The sequence below is a fragment of the Akebia trifoliata genome, chromosome 3 (genome assembly GCF_017979445.1).
Source record: "Akebia trifoliata isolate Shusen 1 chromosome 3, ASM1797944v1, whole genome shotgun sequence".
Taxonomy (NCBI): domain Eukaryota; kingdom Viridiplantae; phylum Streptophyta; class Magnoliopsida; order Ranunculales; family Lardizabalaceae; genus Akebia; species Akebia trifoliata.
Genome location: NC_141377.1, coordinates 52,305,284 through 52,325,608, shown reverse-complemented (window position 1 = coordinate 52,325,608; position 20,325 = coordinate 52,305,284). Strand labels below are relative to the sequence as shown.

General features: G+C 34.1%; 2 protein-coding genes across 3 annotated transcripts; one reads left to right on the top strand and one right to left on the bottom strand.

Moving 5' to 3' along the window:
* Window positions 1-4,134: 4,134 nt before the first annotated feature.
* LOC147407873 (AAA-ATPase At2g46620-like) lies at window positions 4,135-6,102 on the bottom strand. Its single transcript, XM_086436642.1, has one exon. It carries the CDS (start codon window positions 5,879-5,881, stop codon window positions 4,448-4,450), a length of 1,434 nt encoding a protein of 477 aa, XP_086292768.1. The 5' UTR covers window positions 5,882-6,102; the 3' UTR covers window positions 4,135-4,447.
* Window positions 6,103-16,109: 10,007 nt separating this feature from the next.
* LOC147407872 (homer protein) lies at window positions 16,110-18,606 on the top strand. Of its 2 annotated transcripts, none has more exons than XM_086436639.1 (3): window positions 16,110-16,555; window positions 17,804-18,170; window positions 18,270-18,606. In XM_086436639.1, the coding sequence occupies exons 1-3, from the start codon at window positions 16,196-16,198 to the stop codon at window positions 18,458-18,460; spliced, it is 918 nt and encodes a 305-aa protein (XP_086292765.1). In that variant the 5' UTR covers window positions 16,110-16,195; the 3' UTR covers window positions 18,461-18,606. The 2 variants fall into 2 exon arrangements, with proteins under 2 accessions (XP_086292765.1, XP_086292767.1); XM_086436641.1 differs by lacking the exon at window positions 16,110-16,555 and adding an exon at window positions 17,119-17,390 and having other exon boundaries at window positions 17,811-18,170.
* The last annotated feature ends 1,719 nt before the right edge of the window (window positions 18,607-20,325 follow it).

The following is a 20,325-nucleotide window of genomic DNA, read 5'->3' as shown; positions in this document are numbered from 1 at the left end:
CTTTATGTGTCTACGGATCCTTACCCTATGGTGAGGGGATCATCCTTGCAAAAAGTCATCTCATATAAGATAAAACACGATGTAGCTTTATGTTTATACGGATCCTAATCCATATATATATATATATATATATATATATATATATATATATATATATGGATCAGAATCCGGTACACACATATCTACTCATATATCTACAATGTGTTTTGTCCTACGTGGGCTAAAAGTTTCTGATTGAGCTAATTCTTAGTGAGGATGATCTCTATGATTAGAGATCATCCTCACCAAAATCAGCTCAATCAGAAACTTTTAGCCCACGTAGGACAAAACACATTGTAGATATATGAGTAGATATGTGTGTACACGGAACCCGACCCTATATGGATTAGGATCCGTGTACACACATATCTACTTATATATCTACAACGTGTTTTGTCTTATGTGGGCTAAAAGTTTTTTATGGAACTGATTTTTGGTGAGGATGATCTCTTAGAGAGAGAGAGAGAGTTAAGTAATTATTGGTGTGGTATATTTGGCTATTGGTTGAAGATGAGTGAATAAAAAAATATTTATGGATAATCATTTTGGAGTTAGTATTGGTGACGAACCATCTAGGGTGCCCATGGAGGAGAGTCAACTCTGGGCATTGGGAAGCCATTACACCCTTCAATTAGTAGAAATCATTTTAGCTATTAGGAATCTAGATATTTGTTTGGCTTCCATAGTGATTTCGGTTGAACATAAAATCAAGGCTCCTGGGAGCTTTGGATTAAAAAACATACTAACCTTAAATGTTTGGTGATCTTAAGCTTGTTTCCTTCTCTTTTTTGACATTGATTGTAGTAAATATTACCGATTAGGGAGAGTTTTCCAAAGGTTAGGAAGAGTTTGCTGCTAAAGAAGCCTGCGAAATTATTTGCTAAAGAAAAGGAAGATTTGTGCAGAGGTTAGGGTTTCAGAGGTGAGAGAAGATGATGCGATTGCAGAGGGTTAGAGCTGAAGACGATGTCACTGCATAAAGTTAGGGTAGAAGATGATTCACGACTTTTTTTTTTTCTTTTTAACTTCATAAAGAAAGAAGGGATGGAGAGATAAGAGGGTAAGTAATTCGTGCGTGCAATGGGATCAGGGGTATTTTGGTAAAAATTCTTACATTACTGTAGCAAAATGATTGGTTTGATATACTTAGATTGAAAACGAGGCAGTTGGCCGAAGAATCCAATCTTGTGTATTTATTTGCTACAATTCCCTTAATTCAAAATTCAGACTACTGGATTAGCATACCAATTTGAATCGGATTAGCCTTACTAAGTTAGTAAGGTTTTCACCTTTACTAAGGGTCCTTGTTACAAATTAGTGAAACTTACTGTCACATTATGGATAGTTAGAAGTTGTTGAATTAGTCTTTGCTGAATAAGTCTAGGTTGTTTTCAGTCTTCCTTTTATTTAGGAGTTAGTGGCTTTTAATTAGGCAAATAAAACTCAGAGAACACTTGGTGTTGGTTGAGATATTTTAGGAAATTCTTTAGTATTTATAAAGTCTGTAATTGTAGGTTTAAATATATCTCCATTGAGCAATAAAAATCAGTTCAGCAAAATCATCTCTGCTTTTGTTCCTTCTTTTGGCTGCTTCCTTTATTTGTTCTTTTTGGTATAGTCCTTGGGCACAATTTTTGGCATCCAAAAGTATGATACGATGCTTCAGTGTTGTTGAGGACAAAATTATGTGAATTATGACCCAAAAAAAAAAAATCCTTTAAAAATGTTAAATTTTGAATTTGGGAGAAGTGGAAGCTGGGTAGCTATACATTTTCAAAACTTTGGGTCAGCCCAAATGTAATTGTTTTTTAATTTTGTTTAAATTTGAGTTTTTCCATGAAATCTAGAGGACTGAGATGTTGGATTGCCAATGTGATAATCCATTTGAGCAACACGACCCTTGATAAGGCTTAAAATTTTACAAAGTAAAAGAAAGAATTTTTTGGTATATATACACTAGCAATAGTTTATCCTAATTATATGGGTATTATTGAGAAAAAAATGAAGAAAGATAAAGACAATAAAGTTATGAGTGATTTTATTGAAAGAGGGAGGGAAAGAGGGAAGAGGAACGAGAATGAAGTTGAAGGGGTATTAGAGAAACTCCAACTGGGATACCCATATTCATGGGGTATACACTCCGACCATAATACTTAAAAATGGTTATCCATAAATATTTGAATATTTTTTTTTAATTCAACCCAAATTCCAAACAATTTGAAATTTTAATATTTTTCAGCCAACTATTTGAATTTATTTCCCTAAAAAAAATGGAGAAATCATGTGAAGCTACCCATTTTTTGTCGTGAAAATCCCATGAACCAAAATGAATAGTGGGTTGTTCGTTGGAGACTCCAGTTGTAGATTTCATGACTCAAAATGACAGTTTATAAGGGATGGGGGGTGGCATAGGTCGTGTGTTAGAATTACTTTTAAAAGAGAAAATATAATAAAGTTGAAGGAGTATTCTTAGAAAAGTAAGAGAAACCTTATTTAGTAAGATTTCAAATCTTAATAAGGGTTCTCGAGCTCACCTTGTGACATCCAAAAACATGATCCGATTCTACAAGGTTGTAGAGGACAAAATTCTATGAACTTTGAATTTTTTTCATTTAAAAAAAAAATTGAAAATTTCCCCCATTGAATTGTTATTTTAAATTTCTAAGTTCGGTGGAAGTTCAATAGCTATATGTGAGATTGATTTTGAACCATTTTTTGTGAGAGATAAACATTGGGGAAAGATAAAAATGTTGTGTTTTATTATATAGATAAACGACTAAAAAGCACAAATAAACTGATTTCTCTTCTATGGATGACATAGATTAAGGGTGTCAATGGGTACCCAATGTACCCAAAATCAATTAGTCGGTTTTGAGACTATTATTACGAATCATATCATTTTTTAGTCCAGGTTTGGGTAGCTATGTTAAGGACCCGTTAAGAATCGAGTATCCATGAAATAATTTTATTATATTTATAATAAAATTAGTAGTCTAATTAAATTCTAACAAATTGATATCTTGAAGTCTATTTGAACTAAAATTAAAATATAAGGAGAATGTAAAGACTTTAATTTATCATGAGCGTTCATTCATTTTCCACAATTTTTATAATAAAATTTCAACAACAAATAAGTGTTCCATTCAATAATTTTCTCTTATTTTATTCTCTAAAGTTTGATTTTCTCGAAGAATTGATTATTGGTCCTACCTTTCAATTGAGGAATTACTAATTTAATTGTTACATTTATAGTAATTATTTATTTTATCATATATTCATCTTTTTTTTTTCATTTGAAAAGATATAATCTAATCCTAATGGGTACTTGACAGTTGTCAGGTATTTGTAGGGTTGATTCTAGTTCCAAGGATCTCATAATCGAAATCGAGATTTTATTTAGGTTGTGGTTCTCTAGGTATATGTGGAACAAACCCATAATTCAGTCCTTCACACACCTAATGCCGATACCCTTTCCATGTTTTGATTAGAGATAGGGGTTAGAGTTTCCCTATCTGTTCAATTATATTGATGATGACACGGCCCCCTTCACCTAATTCCTCTTCTCTAAAATTAATATAAATGGCTTACATTTCCTCATCTTCAACCACTAGTCAAATATCCCTTGATTTTCTACTTAAATCGGCAAAATCTTCAACTTATATTTTACTCTCTTTTTCAACAGTTGAATTCCATCTTATTCAACTTTCATTCCTCAAAAATATGTTAGAATTTTTGTGAAAATAGAAGAAATGATATAAAAGAGTTTTCTTCAATCTTTTACATTATATCGCCTCCAATCTTCAAATCTCAAAAACAATTTGAAGAACCATGATGGAACTTTAGATAGAAAAGTCAAGTGTTTTATACATGAATTGACTATTGATAGATAAAAGTAGGGAGATTTCCTCAGGGTTTTGGAAAGAGGTTAAACATAAGGCCATTTAGGCCATTTTATGTTAGTCTATCACACCAAACCAAGGTCAAGGGGCCATGTCAACGTGGCCATGTTGTGGTTTAGAATTAAAACTATTTCAGGCGAAAATCACACCAACCAACTCCCATTCTTTGTTCTAAGATTTTAAGTAAGAAATTCGATTTCGGAATAAACCCACGAAAATTTAATTTAAAGGATAAAATATACAAATTCACGAGGACCCTATAATTTCAAATCATTCGTGTATCCCAAATCCCACCCCAAAAGAAAATTTATAACCTCCAACGAACGGCTGAGATGCAAAGATATTTCTTGTGAAATATCTAATTTTCCTCGTAGTCTGTTACTTGGACGACGTCATCAGTGCCTAGAAAAGTCCCAACAAAAAACCTTCTGAAAAATTTGAAACGTATCGTATGTAACACGATGCGAATTCTTCACAAAATTTCCCGATACGTATCCGTTCCCTTGAACTCATCTCGAATTTGCTCCCCTTTCTCCCATGCCCTTCATCCTCAGGAGACCATAGAGTTTCCGAAACTCCCTCACTGTGTGAACGCTCTCTCTGCAAATCACTCCGCTTCGGTCAGCTGACTCGTCCCCTGCCCGTTCATTCCCGGGCAAGCTATTGCTCAATGGCCGTACAATCTTCGCTGACCCCTTCCCATTACCATCGATTTGCAAAGCTGTGATAACCGATTTCAATGCTCGACTCGGTGAACTCCGATTCACCATCATTATCTCACCGATTTCAGCTGGACTCAGTGTCGCACCGTTTTGGAAAATCTCTTCTACTTGAGGGAAGAGTTTGTGATCTTTAAGCCCTAAATAACTATTCGCAAGAGTCTTAAACGCAGAGAAATCGCAAAGAGGGAAATGTATCTGTACATCGATCCTTCCAGGCCTCAATATAGAGAGATCGATGCGTTCTTTACTATTCATGGTGAAGATCATCACTCGTTCTTCTCCACAACACGAGAAGATCCCATCCATGAAATTCAAAACTCCTGATAAACTCACAGCCGTTGATTTCTCGTTCAAGAATCGATCAAGATCTTCAACAACAATCACAGATCTAGTAGTCGTTTGTAAAAGAAGCGATTTCAGATCCGAATCATCAGAGACTTTGGATAGATCAAAGTCGTATACATCGTAACAGAGGAACTTCGCCATCGCAGCGACGAAACTCGATTTTCCAGTTCCGGATGGACCGTACAAAAGATAGCTCCGCTTCCAAACTCGGCCGAGTCGATGATAATATTGTTTCGATTTGAGGAACGATTCGAGATCGGATTTTACCTTGTTTTTGAGATCGGAATCCATGGCTACAGTTTCGAGAATGGAAGGATGAGAAAACGGAACAGATCTCCATCTTCTGCTCCCGCAATGTTCAGTTTCTGTGTTCGTATAAAGCTTCACTTCTTTCCTTCTCAGTTCGATCTCATCTGAAACAGAGTGGATGTGTTGGAGATACGGACGAAGGATCCGACGCTTGTCTTTCTTCTTGATCTTCAAAACAAAAGTTCTGCAACTGTTTCTCTCGCTTTTTTCTTCATTTTTCCACGAAATTCTAGCTCCAAGGAAGGTGTCCTGCACGATCTGGTTCGAATCAAGCTGGACAGAGATTTCGTTCGATTTTTTTGCAGAGAACAAGTTTGCGAAATCGGAATCTTCGATTGAAGATAAGGAGCTCATGTAGGTGAAAACTTTTTTGTAAAGTTGATTATCTTGGAAGCTTTCGTTGTACTCTGGAACTTTGTAGAATTGGTAGACGTGAAATCGATCTTCGATCGATCTCCACCATTTTACTAAGAGATATAACAGACCAGTATTAGATAAAATCATTCGGAGAATAGCAAAAATAGAGGCGATCACGGAGAGAAGAATGACTAGGTTAAATGGAATCATGATTTCGAGGATCAGATTCTGATTGAATAAGAGAAGAAGCTTTGATTACAGATCTTTTTTCCTCTTCGAAGAGGAAAAGGAGATCATCTTCAGTTGAGGTTTAATGGAGAAATTGAAGCTGAGAGAGAGAGAGAGAGAGAGAGCTGATTATTCCGAACGAGATTTCAGAAAATCTATTTGGAGAAGAAGAGAGGTTTGAGACTTGAGGAGAGAAGTATGAAAGAAAGTTCTCGTTTTTATACCTATAAAACTCATGAATGAATTTATTCGCTTTTTGGGAGAAAAAAAAAAAAGCACTATTTTCAAACAACGTTTGACGCTCGTATCAAACACTCGTAAAATTAAATAAAAGTCCTTTCTTTATTGTTTCTTTTAATAACTAGTGTATGAACTTGAAAACTCGCTAACTCGATCAAGCCTTAATGACTCAGCTGTGATGGGAAGGTATTCCTCTGAATTCTTGAAAAAAAAACATTGAGAATCTATATCACTTTTGGAAAATCCATGTAAAAGTCCTTTCTTTATGGTTCTTTTAATAACTAGGTTTGAACTTGAAAACTCCGTAACTCGATCAAGCCTTAATGACTCAGCTGTAATTCTTGAAAAAAATAAATGAGAATCTATATCACTTTTCGAAAATCCATGGATTTATTTTCGGGAAGAGAAATGCTAAAATGGATGCCAATTTTGGCCAACGCTAAAAAATCTGTATGACGTGATGGCTCACAGCCCAACAAATGCTAGATATGTGGCACTCTCCCTGGTCCGATCTATTTATTGTTTTAGATTTTAAATTTTATTGATTATAACATTGACAATCCAACATCACAGGCTTTTAGATTTCATTAAAATATTTATATTAAAAAATAATATTAAAAATTAAAAAAAAAATGGATGGTTGCTGTGCATCCAACTTTAAAAATAAAATTCAACGGTAAAAAATTATTATTATTTTCTTTTTAAAGTTCATATAATTTTGTCCTCTACAACTCCATTGTATGGATCATGTTTTTAAATGTCACAAGGTGATCAAATCAGAAAGTTTGCTTCTTTTTATTTTCATTATGGACAAGAAAAAGGAAAGGGCGTTAGGGGCATTGGGTAAAAATAACTTGTATTTAGCATCACTCTTTTGGGAAATCTATGTTTTGTTTTGAGTTGCGATTTTCTTACTCCCCCTCTCACAATTTTGACATGTGGCATTGATGACATACGTAATACATGGAGAGCTTTTCTCTTTTTTATCCATAGTGGGAAAAAAAACCTTATTAGATTGCTTTGTGGCAATCAAAAACATGATCCAATACAAGAATATTGTAGAGCATGAAATTCCATGAATCATATATATATATACTTTCTAAGGTTTGAAATTTAAAAATTAGGATTTCTGGACACTGGATGTGCGGACAGGAGAGAGAAAATTTCTCTCTTATTACTTATGTCATCGGCGTTAGGGAAGATATTCCTGGGAATTCTTGAAAAAATGACTACGAATCTGTATCACTTCGTTTGGAGTCGTGATTTTCTAACTCCCCCTAAACTATATGGTTCAATGCACAGCCACATTAGGAGAGTTTGGGGGTCATTTTTCAGAAGGGGAATCATTTTATCATTAATCTTTTATTTTTATTTTTTATTTTTTATTTTAATGCTTCCATTGTAACTAGCTTGAGTAAACTCGAAGAGTTTTAGAACTATGGTTAGAATCACATAGAAAGAGAAAAATGCTAAATTGACTTCCTACAAGACTTCGCCCAACACTAGAGATGTGCACAAAATCATAGATACCTTTCACTCGTATCTCAAAGAAAGCATATATGATTTTGTGCACACCTCAACGCCAATGTAGTATTAACCATAACGTTGTAGGAAGTCAACATAGAACTACTCATAGAAAAATTCAAACTTTTGATTTGATCTAGAGCTCATTTAAGTCTTTTAAAAATATATTACTATTATGAGTCGTGCTATAGTGACTTCGTTTGACATTGTCTTCGATATTGCGTAAACGTGGCAATGCACAAATAACCATAGATTCATTTCCTTGAGATACAACTAAAAAATTCTATAGTTCTCCATGACTGCCACGTCGACACAGTGTCCCACGAAATCAGTTCAGCATTTTCCTACTATTATGATATAATTATTTTTAATATTTTAAATTAAATTTAAATTTATTTACTATTTAAAAAAAATAGGAAAGTTGACTTAATGAACCACGAAGGGATTTGTTTCTAAACACCCCCACCCCCACCCCCACATAAATTTTTTGTGATAACTTGATAGTTCATTTAGTAAATGTTTTCTTTCTCATGTCTCCTCACCTCCTTTTCAATTAGTGAGATTGATGATTCAAATTATTAAGATTAACAATTCAAATTGTAAGGGCAAGATAAAAATACCATTTCAAAGTAAAGTAAAACCCAACTCAAAGGAGTAGGGAAAGAAAACAAATGGGAGTAGGGGAAGGATCAAATCTAACATACTAGTGAGTCCACATGATCAAAATCTCGAACCTCACACTTCCACATTTTAGAAGGTTGTAGGAAACTATCCCAATCTTAACGAATTGAAAATGTGTTAGAATTGTTACAATTCATGTGGCAAAGAGAAGGCGACATCTCGATAAAATAAGGAAAAGAACCTACCGATGGAGTAGGAGCCTAAATTGGAAGGAAACCCTAAGGAGAAATCTATAAATACAAAAAAAGTGCACCGTAACCAAATGTTTGTACTGTTTCCGACTCTTATTGTTACATTGCTATATTGTTTATTGACTTGAGCATTAGTATATACTCACAAGAACACGACAGAGCACTCATAGGGAGCTACTCAAGAAAATGCAAAAGGATCTTAAATTTATTTTAAATTTTGGAGTTCAATGGGAGTTCAATAGCCATCCTTTTGAAAATCTCGGATTAAGTCTGAAAAACATAATTTTTTGTCTTATTATTTTTTTCTTCTTCTAGATGTGAGTTTTTTAAAAGAAAACTAGAGGAAGTCAGCTATAGTATTGGATTGTCAATTTGGTAAACATTTGAATTCAACAACACTTAATAAGATTTGAAAATTTACTGAGTTAATAAGGAAAGTATTTCTTTCTCTTTTTTAATTAAATTAGAAGGTAGTATGAGAAAATGTACATGTATCAAAAAGATTTATTTGTAATTTAAAATCCTGATTAAAAATAAGGTACTTTTGTAATTTTGAAAACTAACCACCGTGATTATAAAATTGGTGGTTTCAATTTTATTGATTTTTATGAAATAACCTTATTTTAAATCAAGTTTAAACATAAAAAACAAGGGTATTTATGAAATCCAAATTTGATGCCATGTGGCAAATCATTTTCTTAGAGGGGAGAATGAGAAAATGTACATGTATCAAAAAGATTTATTTGTAATTTAAAATCCTGATTAAAAATAAGGTACTTTTGTAATTTTGAAAACTAACCACCGTGATTATAAGATTGGTGGTTTCAATTTTATTGATTTTTATGAAATAACCTTATTTTAAATCAAGTTTAAACATAAAAAACAAGGGTATTTATGAAATCCAAATTTGATGCCATGTGCAAATCATTTTCTTAGAGGGGAGAATGAGAAAATGTTTACTGCCTCAAGAGTCAAATCTGATGTGCTTGAAAAAAACATTTTCTTCTCTTTTTATTTTTGTTTTGCATTCAAACACTCTTAAATTAAAGTTTTCCATGGCAAATTATTTTTCTTAGAGTTTTCTATGCAATCATATCAAACACTCCTTGTTTGAACCAATATTTTAGAACTCCAAAAATGGACTTAACTCAAATAACCTCCGAGTTCATTCAACTTGATGAATCAATCACAAGTTGACTATTTGTTAATATATTAAATTATTTCAAGATATTAAATCAAAATTATATTATTTTTTCCAACAAAACCATTATATTATTTATTGTTAATGAAGTAGATTATAAAGTGCCTTAAAGTACCATATTCACATTTGGCTATTCTTCTTCGGCAAGAGCCATCAACCATTTTAATTTCGTCTCACCTTATTTTAGAGATCTACTATTAACACACCAACTTTTACTAATACCCCACCAATTCCTATATATTTTCATCAAAGATTTGCACAAAGTTGGTGTGGCATTAGTGAAAATTGGTGTGGCAATAGCAACTCTTATTTTAAATTCAGCTTCCGAAACGTGATCTTCTCATCTATAACTCGATCCATAGTTGAGTAACTTGATACTAGAACTCATTTGAATTAGCATGTTAGTCAACAAAGTTCAACCGAGTCAACTCAAAAACTTACCGATCCCTTGAAAATCCATATTTAATACCCTTTTCAAACTTATGTTTAACTCTGTTCGTCACACGTTGTTTGAGCTTACAAAAGCAAAAGCCCCCAAAAATACTTTTAACAAGGTGACGTGGCACTCAATTCTATGGTCCATTCCAAACAGAAGAATCCAATTCTAAGTTCGTGTTTACTCCGTGTCCAACGTAGGAAAAGTTAAACCAAAAGAAATTTTTTTCTTAAAAAATATTTATTTGTAGTTTGAACAAGAAACGTTCTTTGAATTTCCAAGGGACCAATTAGCCCTTCAATTTTAACTCCAATTTCTTAACAGGTGAAGGGTATATTTGTAAAAGTGTAGCTTGACCCTCATAAGCAAACATCCACCAATTTAATCATTAAAAATGGGACCTATCTACCTCTATAGATATAAAATTTGAACAACTAGAACAGGGTCCACATAGGGGGACAATTAGATGTCTGATTGGTCTGATTTTCCATGCCATTCAATAGTGAACCCTCATTTTTGAACTTCTATTAATATTGTTATAATAGTGATGCCAATTGAAATTAATTATATATACAATGATTTTGATTTCGAAACCAAAATAAGTTGATCATATTTAGAATAATAATTTCAGTTATGACGAGAGAATGTGTATGTATTGTTGATGCAAATTTACATTAAATAAAACTTTAAATTGCTTACATATATTGATTTTATAGACCCATTAATGCATTTCTATATCTTTATTATTATAACGTGAGAAGGGGGAGTACAGGTAGATTGACACCAGAATTTGGATTCCAAAAATACCCTCATCTTAATATTTAAACTTAACATAATCAAGGTTATTTTGGTCAAAAATAAGAAAATTGCAATCCTGCATCCCAAAGTCGCGATGATTATTTTTTTAAATTATATATATATATATATATATATATATATCTTTTTCACTATGTAATCTTAAAAATCATTCTTTAACTAATATTTTGAATTACAAGTAAGCCCTTCACAGACAAGTGCATTTGCACCTGCCAACTACTTGTGATTATAATGAGAAGAGGGGCTCCTAAGATATCATTATAACTCAAATAAGAACCTAATTATTAGTAATGGTCTCTTTTAAATCTTGATTTGAACAAGTGTAGAAAAATGATTGGCAGGGGCAATACAAGTATCAATCTCGATGCTCCGAGGAGCGTAGTAGACATTTTATTTCCATGTTGACACTTGCCAAGTTGAAAGTTTCAACTCTAACTTTATTCCAAAGTTTTGTTACTACATCAACTCCCACTGACTTTGTTCCTACGGCATCTAAATATCATAATGATATGTTCTCCATCCAAGTAGGTAATGTCAAATGCAACTCAACTTTCCTTCTAATTTAGGTGATTTAGATGTACCCTCTCTCGTTTGGGTGAATATTTGAGACTCCCTCGTTTGGGTTTTTTTTTGAAATAGTCTTGTGTTTTCGTGACGATCACTTATGCAATTTTCAAGTAAGACTAATCGAAAAGATGTGAATCCTTCAATTCTTTCATCACGACCTCAAATGGATTGGCTCGATGGCAATTTCGAATCCAATAAGTGGTGAGAGTTCATTGGTTATGTTCGATACCCAGTATGAGCAATGGCTCCTTGAGGCCACACGCAATGGCATACCCTCACTTACTTGGTGTGTGTGATGTGCGGGTGTTACACGTGTCCGGGGGAGAGACCCATATGTCTTGGTCCAAGTCTTGGCTCACCCGATCTCACTAGTCAGATGTAAGTTCGGATAGCCTCGTCATAAAAAATAAAATAAAAAATTCTTCCATTGCAATTACGTCTTCAATGTGTAACTAAAAACCCTTAATTTTTCTATCAAAAAAATCCACTATCTCCCCATTTTTCAAAATCACCTATATTATTCTTGAGGTTTGAATATTTAAGGGCTTGGGATCTCAAGGTCGAAGATGACAGGTGGCAGGAGGAAGAGATATAGAGGTTTTGACTAAAAGTTGAAGATAATAGCATTTATGTCATTTTTGTTAATCTCTCAAACGTCAACTCATGACCTAACACTAAGTTATTGTAAAACAACATATGGTCTTGGGTTGTAGTTGGTCAACCAATCACACCAACAAAAGAACTTGTGGTGCATCATCAAGGCTCTTTTGCTTGGCCCATGGTACCATTTGATAGACTAAATTTGGAAACTCAAATGGATGTTTCACATAATGCAAGTGACCTAAATTTGCTCTAAAATGTTTCAAAAACATATATTTGAGGATGATGTCTATGATGAGGAGATCATCCCCATAAAAACCAGACCATTCTAAAACTTCTAATCCCACTATTTTCAGTTAGTCTCTCATGGAAGACTACAGTCAAGAAATCTAACAAGTTTGAAAACTCATGAGAGCTATCTTTAATTTTCACCAAACCTAAGTGGTACTACTTCATAATTAGCCTTGTCTTAAAGGGTCTTAAGTGATTCGTAGTTGTTGCAACCCCTTTGCCAGGCTTGTAACAGGCTATCATAATAATAGCACCACCAGCTGGGCTTATTAAAGAATGCTCCATCTGTCTCCCCAAAGCTTAATTTCTCCATTACTTTTACTTTTTTCTTTCTATGATCCTCATTGATATAAGCTCAGCTAACAATGATAACTAATTGGTATAAAACTTAAAAGACCTAAATAAATGCTTTAGGGCTAGGTAGAGTTGTAATAAAGCACTTTAAAGCTTAAATGGTCCCCCTTCCCCTCAAATCAATGTACTGGTCTCATTCAAATAAATAACATGTATCGATGCTGGCGCCGATAGGGTTGTCAATGGATCGGGTTGATATGGGACCAATCTCAAAAGTATTTGATTGGGTTTTCATCCTATCTCTTTATTAGGATCTTTTGAATCGGATCAAATCAAGTTTGATATCCAAAATCTAAATCTAGAGCCAATCCTATAGGTTATCAAATAGAATCCCAAATCATTGGTCTAGATCCAAAGTTATCGGAGTAGAACAAATCAGATTTTGGATTTTAATCGAGGATCTAACCAATCTATTGATAACCCTACATGTCATGCAAACTTAACTAAGAAACTGATAAATATGAGGTTAAAGAGTACTACCATACGACTTATTGACATAATTAGGATAGAATGTTTGTGTTAAATAATGTGCTTGTGGTGTTGGATTTGTTTACAAGCCTTGTGCTTAAGAATGCATTTAATGAGGTTAAGATTGGGTTTCTACACTTGCTTATCTATCCAATATTGTCTCTACCAACCTGTGTTTTAAAAGGAAAAAACTTTGAATTAGTCATCTTGCTTCAAAATTTTGAAGGAACCCTCTCCTTTGCTTTACAAGTGATATTTCTAAAGAGGTATTTTAAATATTAATAAACATGTAAGGGCATAAGATAAATACAAAATGCCATGTGTTTTGTAATGAGGAGGGTTCCTTCAAAATTTGAAGTGGGTTGGCCACTTCAAAGTCGGACTCGTTTTAATACTTGTCGAGTTGATTCTACTCTATTCAATTTCAAGTTGACATGGTATTAGTGTTTCGATTCACAAACTTGTTTATTGCCATTCTCATCGTTGGCATCATCATCTCAAAAGTTATTTCTTAGGTTGGGCATATTAAAGTTGATAGTCACCAATCCCGATGTCATGAATATCTTTTCCGAAGGTCCATCAACATACACCTTAGGTCAGATACATGCACACTTTAACACAACTAATAGGATGTTGTTAACGTCTGCCTTAAGGGCACACATTAAAGTGTAATAAATACACATTGGAAATTGGAATCCAAGCATATTTTGGTAAAAAATATTTTTTTAAAGAGCATTTTCTGTATAAAATCCAATTCCCCATGTGTATTTATTACACTTTTACTGGACCTCAATTAATAGTGTTAGATTAATCAGGGTAGTGCCTTACTATTTGGTAGGCTTAGAGTTTTTCATTTATAAAGTAAAATTTTAAATTGGAATTTTACAAAAAATATGTTTCTAATTGAGATACTTGAGGAGATGCATTTTTTGAATTACATGGTTTTCAACGCCAAGTTTTTATTTGTCTTGTCTTGGTACCCACTAAAAATCATTAACAATAAAGTCTTATCTCAAAGATTTGGAGTCAACCTAAAAATACTAATTCCTGCATTCCAATTCATTCACAGTGAAGTTTTTGGTTATTGAAAATGAGTTCATATGTACTTTTATTATTATTGAAGAGGTCTTTTGTGGAGCAAATTCCTATCTTAAATAATAACTTTAATTAATGTTCATTCCTCCTTTTGTGGAGTTTGATTCACTTTTGGGTATATTTCATTTGTTTGTTTATTTTTTTCCTAGACACATTTGGCATGGAGCTAGGAACTTGTACAGATATGTTTTTGTAATATTGACCTAAATTTGGATACTAAGTGGAGCACCATTCTTTTGACACTCAACATGATTTCACCAACATGATTTCTTCACCTCCACTCGTCCAAAAGTCCCTTCCTTATTTCCTTCCCCACTTATTTATAGGTGGTTTTCCTTCCATAACTCCTCTTATCACACAATCTTCTCTGTAGATTCGTGGGATATGAAAATATCGTTCCCCACGTATATAGGATTTAGTTATGGCAAGTTGTCCCAGTGAGATACACTCGGATGGTTGTAGATTGAGGCACCAATTCAGTGTGTTGTATCTTGGATGGTTGGGATATTGTCTAGGGTATGGGTCTTTGAATCTGAAATGAATTGATTGAAATTATCAACAATGCATATTAGTGGGTATTATTGTGCATGATAATGGAAATTTTGAGTCTTATGTACCCAAGAAATGAAATAAATAGGTCAAACCCGATACTTCATGTGGGTGCAAAGTGTTCCTATCTTACCTCAATCTTTGTAACTTCCTTGTTCCAATTAAATCAAGATCGATTGCTCGTTACTTTTGTTGCCGGGGATCTATGATTGAATTCCGACAGTCACAATCAATATGGATTTCAGAAGAATAAGGGCATAAGTTCGCAAAAATTGTATGCCTTAACCCCCACAATCTTGTATTTATAGAGTTACAAATACTTGAATGTATCGTTAATCCTTCAATTAATATTATGTTCGGAGATACTGACAGATGTCTAATTATACTAAGTCTTATCAGCCCATGTCTAGATGACATGAGCATTTGTCAATGTGTGATCAATACGAATGATCCTATACATGTTAACTAGCTTAGTTGGTCAATCATTTTACATCAGGGCGAGGTTGTCTGTTAGCGTTTGAATGCATGCTTGGGGTATGTCAACTACTCCATGGCAAAGTTGTGTTGACGTTATCTACTTATGAGTTTGTCCAATAATAACTCATGAAAGTTTCTCTTCCCTATTAGGTTTTTCCATTACGCTAGAGGTCCTTTGTTAGTAGTGCTTTGGACTTCGAATGCTGAATCCAAGCTAAGAACACTATGCTCTAGTACCTGAATGCTCAGCTTTGGATTATTTTTCTCAGGTCCCGTACTTCCCATTTTAACGGGTTTGGATCCAATATGGATTCCTCCTTGGATTTGAGTCAACTATGCTGGATCAACCTTAAATTTCAGTCACATTTGCACATCCGATGAATAATTAGATCCATGTATAGGTTTTGAATCAAATCCTTGATCTTGTTGCATTGTTAGGTATCGATATTATTCAATGGTTGGGTAGTTTCTATTGTGGTTCCAACATGGATCAGGTTTTATAGATCCAAATAGGTCCTTGAATTTGATGCAGGGATCACCATAAATTATTGGATCTGGATTGACCCATTTCATGCCCTAGGAGTATGAGTATTAAGATTGACCCTCACCTTTTGAGACTAACTACTTCAACTAACTTAGTGACAGTTAACATAACGGAAATGACCAAAATATCCTCTTAAGAACACTTAAAACTACCTATTTAACATTTGTCCTTTTATGGGGTAAAAGATATGTAAACCAAGCGTCCAACATCCATCCAACCATTCCTGCAATCTCTTCCCCCAACAATCTCTGCGACCCAAACCATGAAAACCCTAATCAATTTGACTTTGATTCCAACTCTTAACCCTAAAATTCTCCTCACGAAACACTTCTCTATTCAAACTTTCAAGAGATCTCCTTCGACATCTCGATCCCTCATTGTGAAATGTAGTTCAGAACAGAGAGATAACGAAGGTTTGAAGGATGTTTTATCTGGTATGGTGGATAAGAGAGTAGAAGAGTTGCTGAACAGAGAAGAAAATAGGGTTTTGTTGGATGGGTTGGAGAAGGCAAGTCGAAGAGTAGAGATAGCGAAGAAGGAACTCGAAGACATCGAAAGACAGGAAATTGAAGCTACCCAGTTGAGGAATTACATTAATCATCTCGAAATCAGAGCATCCGAGGTCTGTTATTACCACCAATTTAGCCCTTTTTTCCTTGGTTTTAGTTTCGAGTTCATTGTAGTGTAAATTTTGTTTCGTTAAATTGAGAATCAAAACTTAATTAAGAAACCCTAAACCCTAAGCATGAATTGGACAAACAATACTGATTGTAATCTTGAGGGGCAGGTCTGATTCCAGCATACTTACCTGAAAGAAATCGAAGAAGAATGCACAAACCTTAATAATATGAACGATTTTTTCAAATTAGAATTTTTTGTTTTTGTTTTTGTTTTTGTTTTTTTTTAGGGGATGGGGGTGGGGGCAAGGAATTATGAATGTCACACAAAAAATAAGTTTTTTTTAATGCTAGAATCTTGATTTTGAGCGAGGTTTAGAAAAAAAGGTGCATGACACCCTCATTACGACCATAATAATGGTAATGATCTGATCCTATTAAGTTATATATAAATTATGAAGCACTTCCATGTAACACTTCTTTTACTGTTTATAACGGCATTTATGTGTGTGTGGAAATAATGGCTATTTAAAAAATGGTGGAATATTTTTCTAAATCTTCTTTAAGTATAAGATTTTGAAAATATAATGGTTTTGAATGTGAGAAAATGGTGTTCCTAAATTTTCTTTTGAATAATGTCTATTATAGTGGTGTTATAACAGTTATTATTATTTTATTTTTTTGGAAATTTTAATTTTAAATGCTCCTATACTTTGTTTTCATTTTCCTTTTCTTTTTGAAACACTGTTGCTGAGTTTTTGTTGAGTGAGCTAGTGGGAACGACAGAGGCCCAAGGCTAGCAACAGAGTGGAACCCAAGCATGAATGAGCGTTAATAACGGTCAGAACACTAGCCCACCGTTATTATGCTATAATGGACACCTTGGTTTTGAGTAATTTAGTTGTGAATTAGTAGTTTCATACTTTTGTTATAGGATTCCTATAATGCAATTCAATTCCCACATAAAGAAGTAAAATACATGAAGTGGTCGAGTGGCTCCACAAGAGAACTTGCTCTGACATGTTAAATAGAGATAGACCCAAATAAGTGGATTACTTTCATTGTAGGCCCCAAAGGGGTGCGTTTACAGTATGGGGTTTCTTTTACGAACTGTCATTATTTCTTTGTTTCTGAATTGCTTTGTAGCCTTCATGATTTTTGGTCAAGACATTTAGTGCTTATGATGACATTACCTTTCCAAAAAAAATAACAAGGAGCGGTACTTATGATATTGGTTTGTGTGACCACTCAAGATTGCAGAATGCCAAAAAGAAATATTAGAAGCAAGATCCATGGTTGAAGAGGCTGAATCCTCTCTGACACTAAATTTGGATGGATTTGGCTCCGGAAATGTTTTACAAGAGAGCGAGCAAAGTGATATAGATGAAGAGAGGTGGGAGTCCATTAAAGCGGCATCAGTTTCTGCAATAGTTGGCACACTTGCAGGACTCCCCTTTTCATTCTCTCAGGGGACAAGTGGTGTCCAATTAATACTCCCTTTAGCGATCACCTTCATTAGTTGTGCTTTGTTTGGAGTTACATTTCGATACACAATAAGAAGAGACTTGGACAATGTTCAGCTTAAAACTGGGACATCTGCAGCTTTTGGTTTTATTAAAGGTATTGTTATTTGATGTATAATCTGTATATAATTGTTTGACTAAAATGATTTGCAAATTTAGGACTTTAAATGAAAATTGTGTTTTCTTGTAAATGCAGGCCTCTCTGTACTGGGGGAAGGACCACCTCTGGAATTAGATTATGCGAGCTTCTTGTCACATGCTGTTGATGGTGCTGTGTATGTATCTGAGAATTTTTTTATATTCTTTTTTGCTGCTGTTGGTCTCGATTACTGCTTTAAGACCAGGCTTTTGAGTCCATTCCCCATTAAAAAACAGTTCGACAAATAAGGTGAAGGCGCATTTATTCTGAATGCCATATTTGATTTTTCTAAAGATGGTCCTGGTGATATACATTATGTAAATATTCAATTTCAGAATTCAGACTAGTAATTTAAAGGACCAATAGAGGAACTTTGGTAGAGCCCAAAATGAAATCTGCGTCACAAAATTGAAATTCTTTGACTGTGTGACTGCTGCATCGTTTGCTTTTATTATTGCATCTTAATATGCTTCAATCCTGCTTTGATACTTACATTATGTGCAAATACTTGGGCATGTATGTACGTGTCTCATGTTTAAGGGATTGGTAGAGCCTTGATACCTTATTCACGAAGTAGGATTCAAAATCAGTTGCAGAAAATTGGCCTTAAATCACTGCATTAATTCTTTACTTTATTAGTGAAGGTAATTTCATTAAGAGGGGAGAAAACCATGGCAAAATAAATACAAATGGAAATAAAATAGAGAAATGGTTCTCTATTTTATTTCCAAAAGGACCAATAGAGGAACTTTGGTAGAGACCAAAATGAAATCTGCATCACAATATTGAAATTCTTTGACTGTGTGACTGCTGCATCGTTTGCTTTTATTATTGCATCTTAATATGCTTCAATCCTGCTTAGATACTTACATTATGTGCAAATACTTGGGCATGTACATGTCTCATGTTTAAGGGATTGGTAGAGCCCTGATACCTTATACACAAAGTAGGATTCAAAATCAGTTGCAGAAAATTGGCCTTAAATCACTGCATTAATTTTTTACTTTATTAGTGAAGATAATTTCATTAAGAGGGGAGAAAACCACTGCAAAATAAATACAAATGGAAATAAAATAGAGCAATGGTCCTCTAAGAAAGAGAAACAAAGCCAAGAGTTTACACTATCAACCCCTTCATAATTCACATCATGAAAGACCCATAATTCAAAGCCACAAAAAAAAACCTATCCCCTAAATTCTTTATAAACTAAACACCAGAACAACAACTCATCTTTCCTGCGGATGTACTTGTGGCATTGGTACTTTACTAAGAAAATCTTGCTATTTCTTTCATTCTACACTCCAGCAAACAGGAAAATACAGAAGCTGCTATGACCTGGAACTTGACAACGATTGATTATCATCCTGGAATGAGGTCAATTAAGTTTCTAGGAGTAATCAACATATGCTGAATGTTTGGAAAGAGTTACCAATCCCAAGAAGTGATTTCTTAATGGGTAAGATGATTTATCTTTGCTACTACTTTTACAAAGGAAGCATTTCATGATCAATCAGAAGATCCACCGTAAAGATTTTCTAGAAAAAAGCTGTCCAAAGAAAAATAATCTTGGATGGAGCTATATTTCCATAGGAAAGATGTTGGAGGAAAAGAACCAATTGAACCCATAAGAGAGAGCTATTTGACTTCCATTTTGTCCTCTGAAGAATCTGAACATAGAATTTCCCCTAGGCAAGTGATAATCAGGTCAAATTAACCAACGGTCAGTTGTTCAAGTGTCTCTTAAATAAAGGGTGTCACACTACTTGACCACCTGCTCTCTCTTAAATAAAGGATGATCAAAGAGTTGAATCACCACACCATAAATCTTCATCTGACTTTGTCCTCCACTATAACCTTCATAAAATTATTCATTTAAGTTTGTTATTCTTCTCTTAACTGATAACACTATAAGAGAGTTTGCGACATCAACTTGACATCCCCTGGTATGATTCCCATATTTAACCCCCAATGAATCTTCCATATACTTAATGATTCCTTCCCTCCTTGGGCTACAAACATGTTTCAAGCAACTTGGTACGTCTTTTCATCTTTACCACTCCAAGGAAAGGCTCTCTCCAGTATTTTAATCCACTTAGTCATTGAGGTGGGGATA

Coding starts and splice junctions, on each gene's coding strand:
- LOC147407873 (XM_086436642.1), bottom strand. CDS start 5,881: ATGATTCCATTTAACCTAGTCATTCTTCTCTCCGTGATCGCCTCTATT.
- LOC147407872 (XM_086436639.1), top strand. CDS start 16,196: ATGAAAACCCTAATCAATTTGACTTTGATTCCAACTCTTAACCCTAAA. Junction 16,556..17,803: donor TCGAAATCAGAGCATCCGAG/GTCTGTTATTAC, acceptor TGACCACTCAAG/ATTGCAGAATGCCAAAAAGA. Junction 18,171..18,269: donor AGCTTTTGGTTTTATTAAAG/GTATTGTTATTT, acceptor TTGTAAATGCAG/GCCTCTCTGTACTGGGGGAA.